This window comes from Staurois parvus, unplaced genomic scaffold (genome assembly GCF_062004578.1).
Source record: "Staurois parvus isolate SC_StPar_1 unplaced genomic scaffold, SC_StPar_1.0 ptg000535l, whole genome shotgun sequence".
Classification (NCBI taxonomy): Eukaryota; Metazoa; Chordata; class Amphibia; order Anura; family Ranidae; genus Staurois; species Staurois parvus.
The window spans coordinates 1,145,087-1,160,075 of NW_028318331.1; the positions used below are offsets into that span (position 1 = coordinate 1,145,087).

The 14,989-nt window shown below is 43.1% G+C and overlaps 1 protein-coding gene across 2 annotated transcripts in view; it reads right to left on the reverse strand.

Annotated features, from left to right (window-relative positions):
- The window catches only part of HIRA (histone cell cycle regulator), a 40,424-nt gene that overhangs the window by 13,453 nt on the left and 11,982 nt on the right, over positions 1-14,989 (reverse strand). For both annotated transcript variants that reach the window (XM_089690606.1, XM_089690605.1), the window contains 8 exons: positions 8,593-8,678; positions 8,303-8,491; positions 7,350-7,508; positions 5,302-5,497; positions 3,249-3,353; positions 1,487-1,635; positions 1,241-1,402; positions 955-1,013 (listed from right to left, as the gene is read on the reverse strand). In XM_089690606.1, the coding sequence (XP_089546732.1) occupies positions 955-1,013; positions 1,241-1,402; positions 1,487-1,635; positions 3,249-3,353; positions 5,302-5,497; positions 7,350-7,508; positions 8,303-8,491; positions 8,593-8,678 (1,105 nt within the window). The remainder of the gene's footprint in view (positions 1-954; positions 1,014-1,240; positions 1,403-1,486; positions 1,636-3,248; positions 3,354-5,301; positions 5,498-7,349; positions 7,509-8,302; positions 8,492-8,592; positions 8,679-14,989) is intronic.

The window sequence follows — 14,989 nt, forward strand, 5'->3', positions numbered from 1 at the left end:
TCTTGCACTTTATCTTATGCACCATGTTGGGTCACATAGAGTGACATGTATCATTCACATACTGAGTCACAACATCTATTTATTCATAAGCACTTTATTTATTGCATACATGTTTTTTGCACGTTTATATTGGATGCATTATTTGTGACAATTTCTATTTCAATTGCTGCACCCATTGTTTACAATATTTATTTGGAGGTTGTTTGGTACCTTTTTGGTGTTTCAGCGGCTGTGGCGACTTCTAGCACTTACTTACCCACCTTGTGCTTATTGTTAATGGCTGTGTGTTGAGTTATTTTGAGGGGACAGCAAATTTACACTGTTATACAAGCTGTACGCTCACTACTTTACATTGTAGCAAAGTGTCATTTCTTCAGTGTTGTCACACGAAAAAATAGAACAAAATATTTACAAAAATGTAAGGGGTGTACTCACTTCTGTGAGTTACAGTATAATATCGGGATGATGTCCAAGGATGTCCTACAGTCAGGAAGTGGTTAAGGGCAAAAAGCTGTGTGGTAATCTTTGAGAACTGACTTGCATAGATTTTATCACAAGGGCCAACAAAGTAACACTGGCTGGGAACATTTAACAAGTAAATTAGTGACACTTATGTTTTAATCAGGCTGCCTCTCACTTACTCAAGTCTATCCAACCGTGTCTTTGCGACCCCTGCACCTGTAATCCAGGACAACCAAAAGAGACAGATTTTCACAGGTCTGCGACAAATTTCTGATTTGACTCAAGATGTATCTTGCAGTAATTCAGTTGCATAATCTGTCTTGCTGTTACTGTCTAGTATTGCCTTGATGTGCAACAGAGCTGAAAAATGTTCCCCAAGGGATTAACAGCACTTGTAGTGGTAAAATATCACCATTTACAGAACGGGCTAAAAAAGTGTGTTAGGCATCTTTGTGGGATTTAAAAGATTTTATATATATATATATTCATTACCTGATAAAATGGGCTGTAAAGACTCATCCTTTACAACAACTGCCTGGTTCTGGACATCCCTGGAAAGATAGAAAGATAGGTCTATTCAGACTCAGTATTTAATGCCACTAGTGTAAAGAACTACTTAACCAGTATTTAAATGATTTAACAAATACCCCCATTTCTAATTTACAATTAATTTAAATTCAATTTGTTTTTGGTAATACCATTAAATGTACTAACTAGTGTAGCTTTTCACTACCCAGATACAAAGACTGCTGAAACCAGTATAACATTTTGTACCTACCAGACAGAAAGAGCAGCAGCAGCTGTAAGTGCCATGACATAATAACCTGTACATTGCAGTGTGGAAATAGAGGAGGACATGATGATAGGTGGGAATACTCTTCTTCCACTACTAGAAAACATGGACAACATTCGCTTTTCACAGGCCACACAGACTACCTCACTGCAGAATGATTGAAAAGATTTGAAGAGGTTATATGCACTCACAAACATATACACACAAATATTAAAAGGCCACAAAACTTACTTGCTGCCAGCTACTGCAAGGATTCGATTTGCCATTACAGTCTCCCACTCCTTTCCTTCCCGGTTACATTTGAGCCGGCTAAGTTTTGATCCAGCAACTACCCGGACTTCATTTTCTACTTCAATGTACATTGAGGGATCTGAGCTTATCTGAAAAGTTAGAGGATGGGTGACCCTGGAGTTAGACTTTTAACAAAAAAAAAACAAAAAACGATCAATCAAACCCAAGCAGGACTAAAACAGAACTGGATTGGTTGACAAATCAGTAATCATAATATTTTTAAACAACCGTTAAAAGTTGAACTCACTAAATGTGTTTTTAGATTGAACTATCATGAGCACCTACTCTGATTTGATATTGTCTGCCTGTAATTCTATGCACAGTAGAACACAGAATAGTACCTGGGAAAGGGAAGAAAGCACTCTCAGTCAAGGCCCTAATGACAGGGAATATGATTAAAGGAGGGGAGAGCACAGGTATGATCTCAGAGTCTTATTGCTCCTTAGCTGTTCAGTGTCTGGCTGAGGTAGGTCCTGGACTGGGCTGCATTGCCTAACTGAAGTATACTCGGCAGTGAGCTCCACGACTGCACTATATTGTCTGGCAGGGTTTTTTGGATTATGCCACTGACTAAACAGAAATCAAAATTCTATGGTGTCAAAAGAGTCCCCAAATATGCATTTCAACTGTTTAATCATTTGACAGCATTTTAGTTTTAAAGCAACCATAGGTATGAGATGGTGGCAAGCAATACTTCTTTACTTAAACATATATGCCATGATCAACCACAACAGAAACATCCCTGAAACAGACTTCTTCTCAGAATAAGATGGGTGAATGACAGAAACATGGTCAGCTGACAACTCCCTTTCCAAACAAACACACAGCAGATTGATCAGTGGCTCACTCCCTCCTCACTGGCTCATAGGCAGCAGTGGGAGCCATTGACTCCTGTTGCTGTCAATCACAGCCAGTAAGGAGGGGATGTGGGGGTGGGGTGGGGGGGACAAGCCAAGCTGTGTGTGTTTTTATGGACACACACGGAGCGAGCATGCACTGTTCCCATAGCAAGAGGCTTGCTATGGGGGGCACTCGGGGGGGGGGGGGTTTGGGTGGACCGTGCCAGTAGTGGTCCCCAGAAGAGGAGGATTGGGGCTGCTCTGTAGGAAACCACTGCATAGAGCAGGTAAGTATGACATGTTTGTTGTTTTGAAAAAATAAATAAAACTAAAAAACTGGAGCCTTTATAATCACTTTAAGTGCATTTTCCAGGAAATGATGACAGTCTATATACAACATAATCACTTCACCCTGATAGCATTTATTTTCCAACTGTACATTGAGCTGTGCATACACAGTTCCATGCACAATCATGGCATGATTTTATACCAGGACAAAGTAACTCCTATGCACCGGAGTTATGACATCTGGGTCCAGTCAATTACGGTGGAGAAACACTCAAAACCTGCATGGAGACCAAGAAAAAAAAAATGGAAGTGCAGTTGACAGAGAGGGCATTCCTGGGAGGAGAATACTTTACAAGTTAAGGGTGTCAGTTTGCTTAGCATACTTGCACAGTATGGAAAGAGCTCCAGGGAGCCCCATCATTTTTATACAATTTAGTTTCTTGAGAGGGTTATATAAACCTATGTATTAAAGCAAAATATCCTTTTAAAAGAACTCTGGATTAGGGCCTTGTAAATTATGCAAAAAAGCTGGTGCTTTATTAATGGTTCAAAAGGAGCTATACATAGTGACTTACCTGTACAGTAAAGGATTTCAGGGAGGCTGGAGTTGGCAGCCTGAGTGTTAATGCTGGCGTAGTTACACATGTTAACTCCTTCTCAGAAGTTGTTGCCACTTGAGACTAAATAAGCAAAATACAAACATAACTGTACATTATTCCAATTACTAGAAGGCTGCAGAAACCAAAATTAAATGTTAAAAAAAAAAATCTTTAGCAATCTACTGGAAAATCAAAAAGATAATGTTTGAAAAATGATAGCAATCTTTTCAAAACTAAATTTAATAGCACAGATTTGCTCAATTAGCTTGTTCAGGGGGCCATGGATGCATACAAAACCTGTGGAAAAACTTAACAGAGAAGCAAAACAGCATATACTGTAAATCCTATGGATGCAAGAGGAAAACCATATCCACTCAAGTCGCTCAGGAAAATGTACCCTACATCCTCTTATCACAAAAAGTATTGTTCAGTGTTCTTAGAAATTACCAGTCCAAACAGCATTAGCTGTTTAACCCTTTTGCCACTGGACTAATTTTTCACACACACTAAAATGTACAGTTGTAGCCTAATTTTTTTTTTTTTTATCTGTAAGGAACCCACAGAAGAAAGAAAAAAAATTGTAGTTTCCATTTTTTTTTAGGATTCAAATATTTATCTAATCTGTATTTGCACCAAAAATATATTAAAATTAATTTTAGTGCACACAAACGCAATTTATTCTAATTTTTTCTTTGTAAAATTGAGACAGTCAACAAAATTGAAAAAAAAAAAAATTAAAAAGGACAACATACACCAAATAGAATTGCAGATAGGCTTTAGAAAACCTTATCAGTTTAGGATTAAGCATCAAGGATAGCCCTAGAGTTATTACTCTTGAGTGTGGGAGAGAAACTGAGGGAGAGGTGAAGCACTGTATTTTTTTTGGAAGAAGAAATCACCTCTGAAGCAGTGTGTCCACAGACTAGAAATCAGCTGAATTTCAGTTTGTGAGTACTACTGTCTGTTCAACAGAAGCTAGTCTAACAGTCCTGCTCGAAAACCAGCATTTGATCAGAGCTTTCAGCTAATGGCAGCTGATCTGTGTATTCTGGCAGGGAGGGGGTAATGGACTTCCCAATGTAAGAATACAATATCACAGCAGGAGAGATCCCATCAACATCAGGGATCCGTCTTTTTTTTTTTATATAACCTGCTGGTTGCAATAATAATAAAAAACAAAAAAAACAAACTGCACAAGCCTAACTTTAGATGTGCTACATGTGTGGCTGTTGCTGGGTTTACATAAAACGGTTAGTGTAGTTCTTTAAATTTTAGCCCGTGGTGCCTCAAGATTGTGCATAATCGTAAAGGATGCCTTGACTGAAAAAAAGTTCAGAAACAGTGCTTTAAAGATTCGAAAAGGATGTGCAACGCTTGTCAACTGCTTGCAGAATTTCATGCCATTCATAACAGCATTTACAAGCAAAGACTAAACAATGCTCATATGATGTGCCCATACAAAGAGAAAAAAAAACAAAAAGGCTGTTGGTTCACTGCCAAAGTGTAAGCACCATAGCAGCTGAAAGCTGTGCCTTGTGTCCAACTCCAGCCAATTTTTTTTTTTTTGGAATAATGTAGGAACTGGTTTTGAGGATTGTCTTAGTCCCTTTTGAATCTTCCCTTTATTGTTAGGACACCCATGACTTGAAAAGGAAATTAAGAGAAATATCTCCAATGCGGTCACAAACTTCAACAAACACCCAAGTGAAGCTCTACCCTAGCAAAGTTGTTTTAATACTGTGCTCCCATTGGGGAGATTTTCTTTCACTTTCTGTTGTCTGGCACTTATCAAATAGACAGACAAGGGAGAATAAACTCCCAAATCAAGACAAATGTAGCAATAAATTTAACAAAGGTTTGTCCAAAACAAAATTCATCTGGAGTGGGGTTTTGCTGCATCATAAGGGTAACAAGAGAATGTGGCCATTGAACTATACCAAAATAATCAAATACAGTGCAGTTTTGGGGTTGTGAATTTTGTTGCACATGCTAAAAAAAATTTTTTTTTAAAATTATATATATTTGTTACCTGCACAGCAAGAGAAACGGATATAAGCCGAGAGTCTTTCCGAGGTCGTCCCTTCTTTCTCTTTTCACCAAGGTCTGCATCCATTTCGACCTTTCGCTTGGAAAGAGATTTTGTTACAATCTTTCCTTCGCTGTCGCTACTGCTGTCCACGGGGTCACGCTGCTTTGCTTCTTTAGTAGCATTCTGATCTTTCAGTCTGTGTAAATAATAATATAGAAGGTATACTGGGAACTGATAGATGTTATTTAAACCAAAAGGTGTCTACAAACATTGGATCCAGCTATACAGGTGCATCTCAATAAATTAGAATATCATCAAAAAGTTAATTTAAGTAATTCAATTCAAAAAGTGAAACTCATTATATAGATTCATTATACACAGAGTGATTTATTTCACGTATTTCCTTCTTTCAATTTTGACTATCGTGGCTTACAGCTAGTGAAAACCCAAAATTCAGTATCTCAGAAAAATAGAATATTGTGCAAAAGGTCAATATTATAGACTCATGGTGTCACGCTCTTATCAGCTATTATATATATTCTAATTTTCTGAGATACTGAATTTTGGGGTTTCACTAGCTGTAAGCCATAATCATCAAAATGTAAAGAAAGAAATGCTTGAAATATATCACTGTGTGTAATGAATCTATATAAATATACGAGGGGGGGGGGAGAGAGGGGAGAGGGGAGAGAGGGGGGAGGAGAGAGAGGGGAGAGAGGGGGGAGGAGAGAGAGGGGAGAGAGGGGGGAGGAGAGAGAGGGGAGAGAGGGGGGAGGAGAGAGAGGGGAGAGAGGGGGGAGGAGAGAGAGGGGAGAGAGGGGGGAGGAGAGAGAGGGGAGAGAGGGGGGAGGAGAGAGAGGGGAGAGAGGGGAGAGAGGGGGGAGGAGAGAGAGGGGAGAGAGGGGGGAGGGGAGAGAGGGGGGAGGGGAGAGAGGGGGGAGGGGAGAGAGGGGAAAGAGGGGGGAGGAGAGGGGAGGAGAGAGAGGGGGGAGGGGAGAGAGGGGAAAGAGGGGGGAGGAGAGAGAGGGGAGAGAGGGGGGAGGAGAGAGAGGGGAGAGAGGGGGGAGGAGAGAGGAGAGAGAGGGGAGAGATGGAGGAGGAGAGAGAGGGGAGAGAGGGGGGAGGAGAGAGAGGGGAGAGAGGAAGGAGGAGAGAGAGGGGAGAGAGGAAGGAGGAGAGAGAGGGGAGAGAGGAAGGAGGAGAGAGAGGGGAGAGAGGAAGGAGGAGAGAGGGGAGAGGGGGGAGGAGAGAGGGGAGAGGGGGGAGGAGAGAGGGGAGAGGGGGGAGGAGAGAGGGGAGAGGGTAGAGGGGGGAGGAGAGAGGGGAGAGGGTAGAGGGGGGAGGAGAGAGGGGAGAGAGAGAGGGGAGAGGGGAGAGAGAGAGGGGAGAGGGGAGAGAGAGAGGGGAGAGGGGAGAGAGAGAGGGGAGAGAGGGAGGGGAGAGAGGAGAGAGAGAGGGGAGAGGGGAGAGAGAGAGGGGAGAGGGGAGAGAGGGGGGGAGGGGGGGGAGAGGGAGGGGGGAGAGGGAGGGGAGAGGGAGGGGGGAGAGGGAGGGGGGAGGGAGGGGGGGGAGGGGGGGGAGGGAGGGGGGGGAGGGGGGGAGAGGGGGGAGGGGGGAGAGAGGGGGGGGGGGGAGGGGGGGGAGGGGGGGGAGGGGGAGGGGGGGGGGAGGGGGGAGGGGGGAGAGGGGGGAGGAGGGGAGAGAGAGGGGGGAGGAGGGGGGAGGGGAGAGATAAGGAGATATTGCACCTGTACTGAAGCAGCACAGGAATGGCATTCACAAAGAGGCATTGCCATTTCTGCACACGTGTGAAGCCGCTTGCCCGCAGCAGGGCTGAATGTAAGTAAATCCACCTGCCCACACATCAGGTGATATGATTTACGCATCCCTGTACATTTCTGCATGTGCCCAGTTTTCAGCTTCCAGGTAGAAGCTTGTCCAGATAACATCATAAGTTTTTTGAATTGACCATGTCCAGACATGCATTCCCTGATGTCTTTGGCCACCTTTAGAAAATAAAGTGTCAATTACAAAGTTGCTGTACATACTTGTCTGCAGCATTCTGGTTCGTGTGAGAAACCCCTGTTGTGCCTGACGTGGCTTTCGACCGCTCTGTAAATCGCGAGTCTAGTGCTTTCATGGGTTCAATCTTAGGCTGAGTCGAGACACCTGCGAGGGCCGTAGGAGTAGCAGCGGAAGCATTTCCACTACAAGAAATGAAAAAATGGAATTACTAACACTCTTCAACAACACAGAAAGAGGCATATTATGCTTTGTATCAATTAGGGTTCTTTAAGGGCAATACTGCACTTTACTATTGGATGCATCATGCATTGCAAGCCCTTGAAAAACAGGAATTTTTATACGTGTAAAATAATTTACTTGGTGGTCATCAGGGGACAAAGAATCAGCAGAATTCACAAACAGCAGGTTATACTGCTGCCTTCAGGAGGAATTAATGACAAAAAAAAAAAAAAAAAAAAGCCACGTATAAACCTTCCCACTCCCATGATGCTTTAAGTTTTGTTGCAAAAGCAGTATTAGAAGTAGATCACATATTCAGAGGGCTGTAACCTGTGTCTCTCAATGAGTTCAAAGTAAAGCATTTTATGGGGAGAGAAAACAAAAAAAAAACAAAAAACAGTTTGTTTCCCTAATCGTTCATCAATGGATACAGGATCAGCAGAATTAAGGAACACTGGGACGTCTTAAAGCAATCCAACTGAGGGGAGGGCAACACATGAACAATGTTAATGGCCCAAGAAAAGACAACAATGAAACAAAATGGGGATGCCTGCGCAGAGAAATTAAGCAATGGGAGAGTTAGGATCATTTCACATCTGTATGCTGATTTTTAGGTGTGTTGTATTTAAGGCACATTACCTTTCACCTCTTTAAAATGTGAATTTTAAATGAAACATATAATGAAACATACTGTATACACACATCAATGAAACGTCTAAAACACTAAAATGCATGAAAAGTTTATTATCAATCACACCTCTCTTTGTTTGGAATTTCTTCTGTAGATTTTGCATTTCCCATAGGCTCCAAGCTGGACTTGGCGCCCTGTGAACTAGTTGTGTTGGAATCCACAGATATGAGCTGCTGGTTGCTCTGTGAGGAGAGCATGGAGCCTGCCAGTGACCCCGATATTGGGATACTATTGAAAAATGCGGTAGAAAAGTCTCTGGAAAAAGAACAAAAAAAAACAAACATTAATAAGTACATAAAGTAAGCCTCACAATCAGCATGTAGATAACATTTACTGCATCAGCAAATTGTACTTACCCAGTATCCAGCTGGGCAATACACAATGGGGTAATTCTACGACGACCATCTGCTGTTCGCGTTTCCACTTGTTTCTTTAAAAGATTCTAAAACATGCACAAAAATGTAGCTAATACAGCAAATCCTAACTGGAAAACATTTACTTTACTAAAGCACTGTGTTTCAAACAATTGCCAATATGTCTGCAAAGATTCTCATTTATCCAGGTCATGGCAAAGCTAATAGTCGCATTCAACTGGATTTGATTTCTAATGTTAAAGACATTTCACAGCTACTTTCAAGTCACTTCAGTTCCAGGAAGGTACCCCAGCATTTAATATCTATATCCAATTATGTTATACCTACACAGTCCATGGTGATTAGAATAAAGTGTCTGTGCTACCCATGTGGATAGAAGTGCTGGGGTATCTTCTCGACACAAAGTGGAACTGAAGAATTGGCTTGAATGACAAAAAGGAAACTCTTAAAGTTACTAAATCCACAACCGTAAAATCAGTCTGCATATGCAGTAAAGCATGCTTGTTATACTCATTATGAATCCTAAGGGGTTAATTCTCCGCATTGTGTAAAAAGGCTGTTCTGTCATCTCTGTGCCTCCAATTCTTTTACTCTCCCCAATTCATCTGCTGATAGTACAGAGCTCTAGGAGTCACTCTGCACATGCTCAGTTTAGTGTGTATGGCTAGAGAGTTGTTTTTTTCTTTGGGAGGGTGGATGTGGTCAGCACAGGGCCAATCAGCACTGTCCATTCAAAAGGGTCAGGGGTCATGCAGCCTCATAGGACAGTCTGAACAGAATGAAAACTCATCCTAAAAGATTACCCAGTGCTTAGCTGGACATTAATAGAAGTCACAAAACTGCTATATACTGCTGATGAGAAAAAGGTATTTAGCAGTTTATATTTATGAAGAGAATTGCATTTCCATTTTCCGTTTACTTTTTTAGACAAGATATAGTGAATGCAAGGTCCTGGGTTTAGTAACACTTTAAACATTACGGAACCAACCCAGTTGAAGGCAACCAGCTACTACTAGCTATCCCGCAGAATTGCCATTTCTTTTAAAAAATACCTTTTCTGTCTACACATAATGGTCCTGTCTGGTAGTTCAGCCCTTCAGGACCAAAAAGTTTCACATCCTAACTCACCTCCTTGGCCATCCCAACTATGCTGCTAATGCCGTAATGCTTTTAAACAAGCAGCCCCAAGACATCCTAAATGTACAACATAAATTTTTGCTGTGAGTGCTTACAGCAGCTAAACAAATCATAGCTAGGGCTTGGAAGATACTAAAACTGTGCTCAACTAAAACTACACCCAATTAGTAAAATGTCATAAAAGTATGAAAAGCAGACCAGGTAAAAGCCTTACAAAACATGAGCTAACAAAGCCTGATGCTGAATAGCCCAGGAAGCACCTGGTAGAATGGGTTGTCACCAAAAATACAGTGACTTTGCCCTTTAGACCATGAACGTGAGAAATGAGTTGACAAATCCATTGAGAAATTGAAGATTTGGGAGATGCATGACCCTTCCTTGGCCTTCCAGAAGCACAAAGAGTGAATCAGACTGACAGTAGCTGCCTTCAGATAAATTTTGACTGTTCAAAACACATTCAAGTTATGAAGAGCTTTGTCCTGTGGCATCTGAGGCTTAGGATAGAAAGAAGGTAACAACGCCCTGGTTAAGATGGAACATATAAACCACCTTAGGTAAAAAGGTCAGCTGAGGCTGCAAGACCAACCTTGTCCTGATGGATCACCAGGAACGGTTTCTTACAGGCAAGAGCTGCCAATTCTGAAACTCTGCGAGCCAAAGTAATGGCAACAAGAAAAATAATCTTCCAAGTAAAATATATTAAGTACTGGAAAGATTCAAACTGAGATTTCTGTAGTCCAAAAAGTTGAGGTCTCACAGAGTCTTAACCAGTGGAACAATGTGGAGAAATGCCAGGATGCTGTCCATGCCATACACATGAGGATGAAATCCCCTCCAGCCTCACACTAGACAAAAAACATACTCCCAAGTTCTGTGGTAACTCTTCCTTGAAATCACCTTCCTAACTTTCAGCAGGGTAAAAATGTCCAAATCCGATACACCTCTGCCTCTCAAGATCCTAGATTTTTTTACAGCCATGCTGTTAAAGCCAGTGGCTGTAAAGAAGGATGGCAGATAGGACCCAGCAAAAAGAGGCTGGGTTAATCAGGTAGAGTCCATGGTTCTCCCACAGATAAATGTACAATATCGGAGTACCACATCCTCCTGGGTCAGGCCAGGGCTATCAGGATCACCAGAATGCCTAACACCTGAATGTGAAGCAAACGAGGTAAAAGCTGCACCCATGACGTAATGATATTTTTCCTCCTGAGCAGCCTAACTTCTGGTGCCTCCCTGATAATCTATGTAACCCATCACTGTGGCGTTGTCCAACTGAACTCCTACAGGGAGGCCCTGTAGCTGCACCAACTGGTACAGTAAAGCATGACGAATCGCCATTAATTCCAGGAGGTTTATGGACAATGACCTCTCCTGCAGTGACCAATAGATGTCCAGAACTGTACCTCAACCTAACAGACTGGTGTCTGTCGTCAGGTCCCTCCAAGACAGAGTGAGGAATGATTTTTCCCATCTTCAGCATTCGCAAAGAGATCCACCAATCCAGAGGCAGTCTTATTCTGGGGTTTAACTGTATCAGGTAAGCCCAAACAACTAATCCTTCTGTCCCTGTCGATAGGACATTCAGTTGGAGGGGCCTGGAATGAAAATGGGCAAAGGAAACTGCCTCAAAAAGAAGGCTACCATCTTTCCCAAAACCGTCATGCAAAGCTAAAATCAAGAGATTTATCAGGTTTGAAGCAACTCCAGCAAGGCATTTGTCTTGGGGTTGATCAATCTGGATTGGATTGTGTCCAGCAGCAGGCCAAAATTTTCCAACCTTTGGGTTGGGACTAAAGGCTGACTTCTGAAAATTCAGGGCCCATCCAAATCTCTCCAGAGTCTCATTCACATTTAAAAGCAGAAGTGGAGCAGACTGCTCCCTCAGTAGCAAGTTATCAGGGTAACCTATGACAGGAATACCCTGATTAGATAAAAGAGTCTGGGACTTAGGCTAGCACCTTGGTGAATACTCTGGGAGCTGTGGACAGGCCAAATGGCAGGACCACAAACTGAAAATGGTGGTTATCCGCCGCAAACTGTAGGTACTTTTGGTGAGGTAGGAAAATTGGGATGTGCAAATAAGCATCCTTGATATCCACAGATGCCAGAAAATCTCCTTGTTGGAGGGAGGCAACAACTGACCGCATTGATTATATACTTCTGTACTTGGAGAAACTTGTTGAGTCTCTTAAGATACAGGATGCAATGAACATGGTCGTTCAGTTTCAGTTAGGAGGTTCATGTAGAAACTCTGGAATGATCACTCCTTGAGATAGGTGATAATCGAGAGCTTGAAAAAGAACATTCCTCTTTACAAACTGAAAAACATTTAAAAGCATGAAGCACGGAGAGTGAAGGCTCTGAAATTCTAGCTTGCATGATTTAGCCACTAAGTTGCAGACCCAGTCATCCACAAAGTCCCCCTGTCAAACATCTGTGAAGGCCTACAAACATTCCCCTGAGTCAGTGCTTCTCAATTATTTTCTGTCATGCCCCCCCTAGGAAGAAGAAAAATTTTGCGCCCCCCGCGCGACTGTAAATAGTATCAATTGTTATAAGTAGGAATAGTGCCCCATCATTGGTGTCAGTGGGAGGAATAGTGCCCCATCATTAGTATCAGTGGAAGGAATAGTGCCCCATCATTGGTGTCAGTGGGAGGAATAGTGCCCCATCATTGGTATCAGTGGGAGGAATAGTGCCCCATCATTGGTGTTAGTGGGAGGAATAGTGCCCCATCATTGGTATCAGTGGGAGGAATAGTGCCCCATCATTGGTGTCAGTGGGAGGAATAGTGCCCCATCATTGGTGTCAGTGGGAGGAATAGTGCCCCATCGTTGGTATCACTGGGAGGAATAGTGCCTCATCGTTGGTGTCAGTGGGAGGAATAATGCCCCATCATTAGTATCAGTGGGAGGAATAGTGCTCCATCATTGGTGTCAGTGGGAGGAATAATGCCCCATCATTAGTATCAGTGACACCAATGATGCGGCACTATTCCTCCCACTGACACCAATGACACTTGCTAACCCCTGTTGCAGTATGGTGCTGCTGCAGCCAGCATATGTGGTTGCAGCAGCACCTCTGCACTGCACACTTACCGGCTTTTCCCTCACTCGATTTTCACGGGTCCGCTCGGCTCCGCCTCCTCGTCCGTGATTGGCCGCCTGTGTACCTTTCCTGAGCTACAGTTCTGGCGGCCAATCACCGGTGAGGAGGCGGAGCCGAGCGGCAGGAGTGAGGGAGTGGCCGGAGTGACGGAAGGAGTAGCGCTTCCTGGATGGATCATCGTGGGAGCCAGGTAAGAGACAGCAGCCCTCTGCCCACCCCTGTACGCGCCCCCCTTGATGGAGCATCGACCTAGAAACTAAGAGAACAAGGCTAATCCTCCTGGTATCTGCCCGAATCAACTAGCTCAGTGATCAGGGTCTCTATTTCCCTACACTGGGTGAGTCCAAACCTTGAAGCTTTGACATTTTTACAGCTGCAATCACCGGTTGTAAGGCTGCCCTTACAAGAGCAAGAGAGACTTCAAATAAGGGCTCAAGAAGTTTGTCCAAAGAATCTTTAAACACCAGGACCTCGTCCACTAGAAATAAGAGGATCTCCTGATAAAGTAAACATTCAGATCCACCATTGGCATACTCCATTTCTTAGTGAACTCACTTTCCATGGGTTCTGTTGAGCAAGTTCTTTAGCTGGGTACACACGGCTAAACCAACCAACTTTTGGTCAGTGTATACAACTGTCTGTCCGACAGAAGCCGGACTAATGACCAGCTTTTGTCAAAGTGAAATGCTGAAAAAACTAGCATCTAATCAGTGATTGCTGCCAATGGCTCAGAGCGCTGATAAGTTTTTGCTAGCAATAGAGGGGAAACCCTGTCAGATCACTGCAACATTGCTTGTGTTGAGGCAGCTATTTGTCAGTTTTTTCAGTTCAACACGCTGGTTAAATGGAGAGAAAAAAAAAAAAGACAGTATACCCAGCTTTTTTGTGGAATAAGGAACACCTTATCAGGGTGAACCCAGTCCACGTATAACCCATCTTTTTAAGGAGTATGTACAGGGAAAGATTGGAGATACTGTGCCGGGCACCATAATTCTAATATTGTAGCCTATGGGACCCTCAGGAAGCAGTAGCTAAGTTAGTCCAGATCACTTCCACGAGGCCTTTTGGGTCTAAGATAACCCCGGACCCTGGGATTCCTCAGAAGAGGAATTTTCCACATCCTCTCCTTTCAGAAAAATCACTTCCCCTTCCACCTCTTCCTCTTGTTAATCCTTGGTAGGGTCCTCATCCGAAGAGGAGGAGGAGTGGGAAAGCATTTATCCTTGCAACCAAAATGGTCTAAACTGGCAAGGACTGTGGTGCTGTAACCCAGCAGAGACAGAATTCTTCCCATGACACAAAGGAACTGGAGGGAAGGTGCCCCAACGGTAGTAAAAAGTGATTTAGAAACTAACCGGATCCCAGGGGATATAATGCAAGGAAACAACCACCAGGTTCCTCCCTACTTGATAAAAGGATTTTGGGAACCCTTTCTTCCCTGTTTTCTCCCTCAGACATCCCAAAGACATGGCCTGCCAACAGTATAAACATGGTCTATTGAAAATACAGTAGCAAGCTCGGAGGAGCAGGAGCTATTTCAATTAGACATCCATGCTGATACCCACAAAAAAAAAAAGGAGAGACTGTTTCCCAATAACTCCTGCCTCTGTTTACCAGTGGTCCACCTCCCCAATAAAACCGCAGTGTGTAAGAATACTTGCCGTTTAGAGCCAGCTGTAAAAACACAAGTGCCTATCTTGTCAAATGTGGAAGCTTCCAACATAGTGGGTACCAGTAGTCTTTGCCCCTTCTGTGAGGTACCAAGCCCATGCTGCACAACTTCTGGCATAGAGGCAGAGTGTTTCTTTCTCTGCCCCCTCCAGCAGGGCCAAAAGGTTCCTAGATTGCCCTTAAACTGCAGGACAGGCAGTGGAAAAAAAGTAAAGTAAAAAAACATTAAGATGTAGGGGAGCACAGGGGCGAAGGTGGGGACTGGAGAGGCCAGAATACTGGAGACAAAAGCACCAGAAACTGCCTTTAAAAATGTGAAGGGGAAAAAAAAAAGAAAAAAGGAAATCAGCAACTATAGTGCCCTAACCTATCAATATTACCTACATGATAAAAGCAGGTATGAACCTGTAAAAAAATTTGAACAGAAAAAAATACTTCAGAACAAAACTGGAGCTTCCCTTTA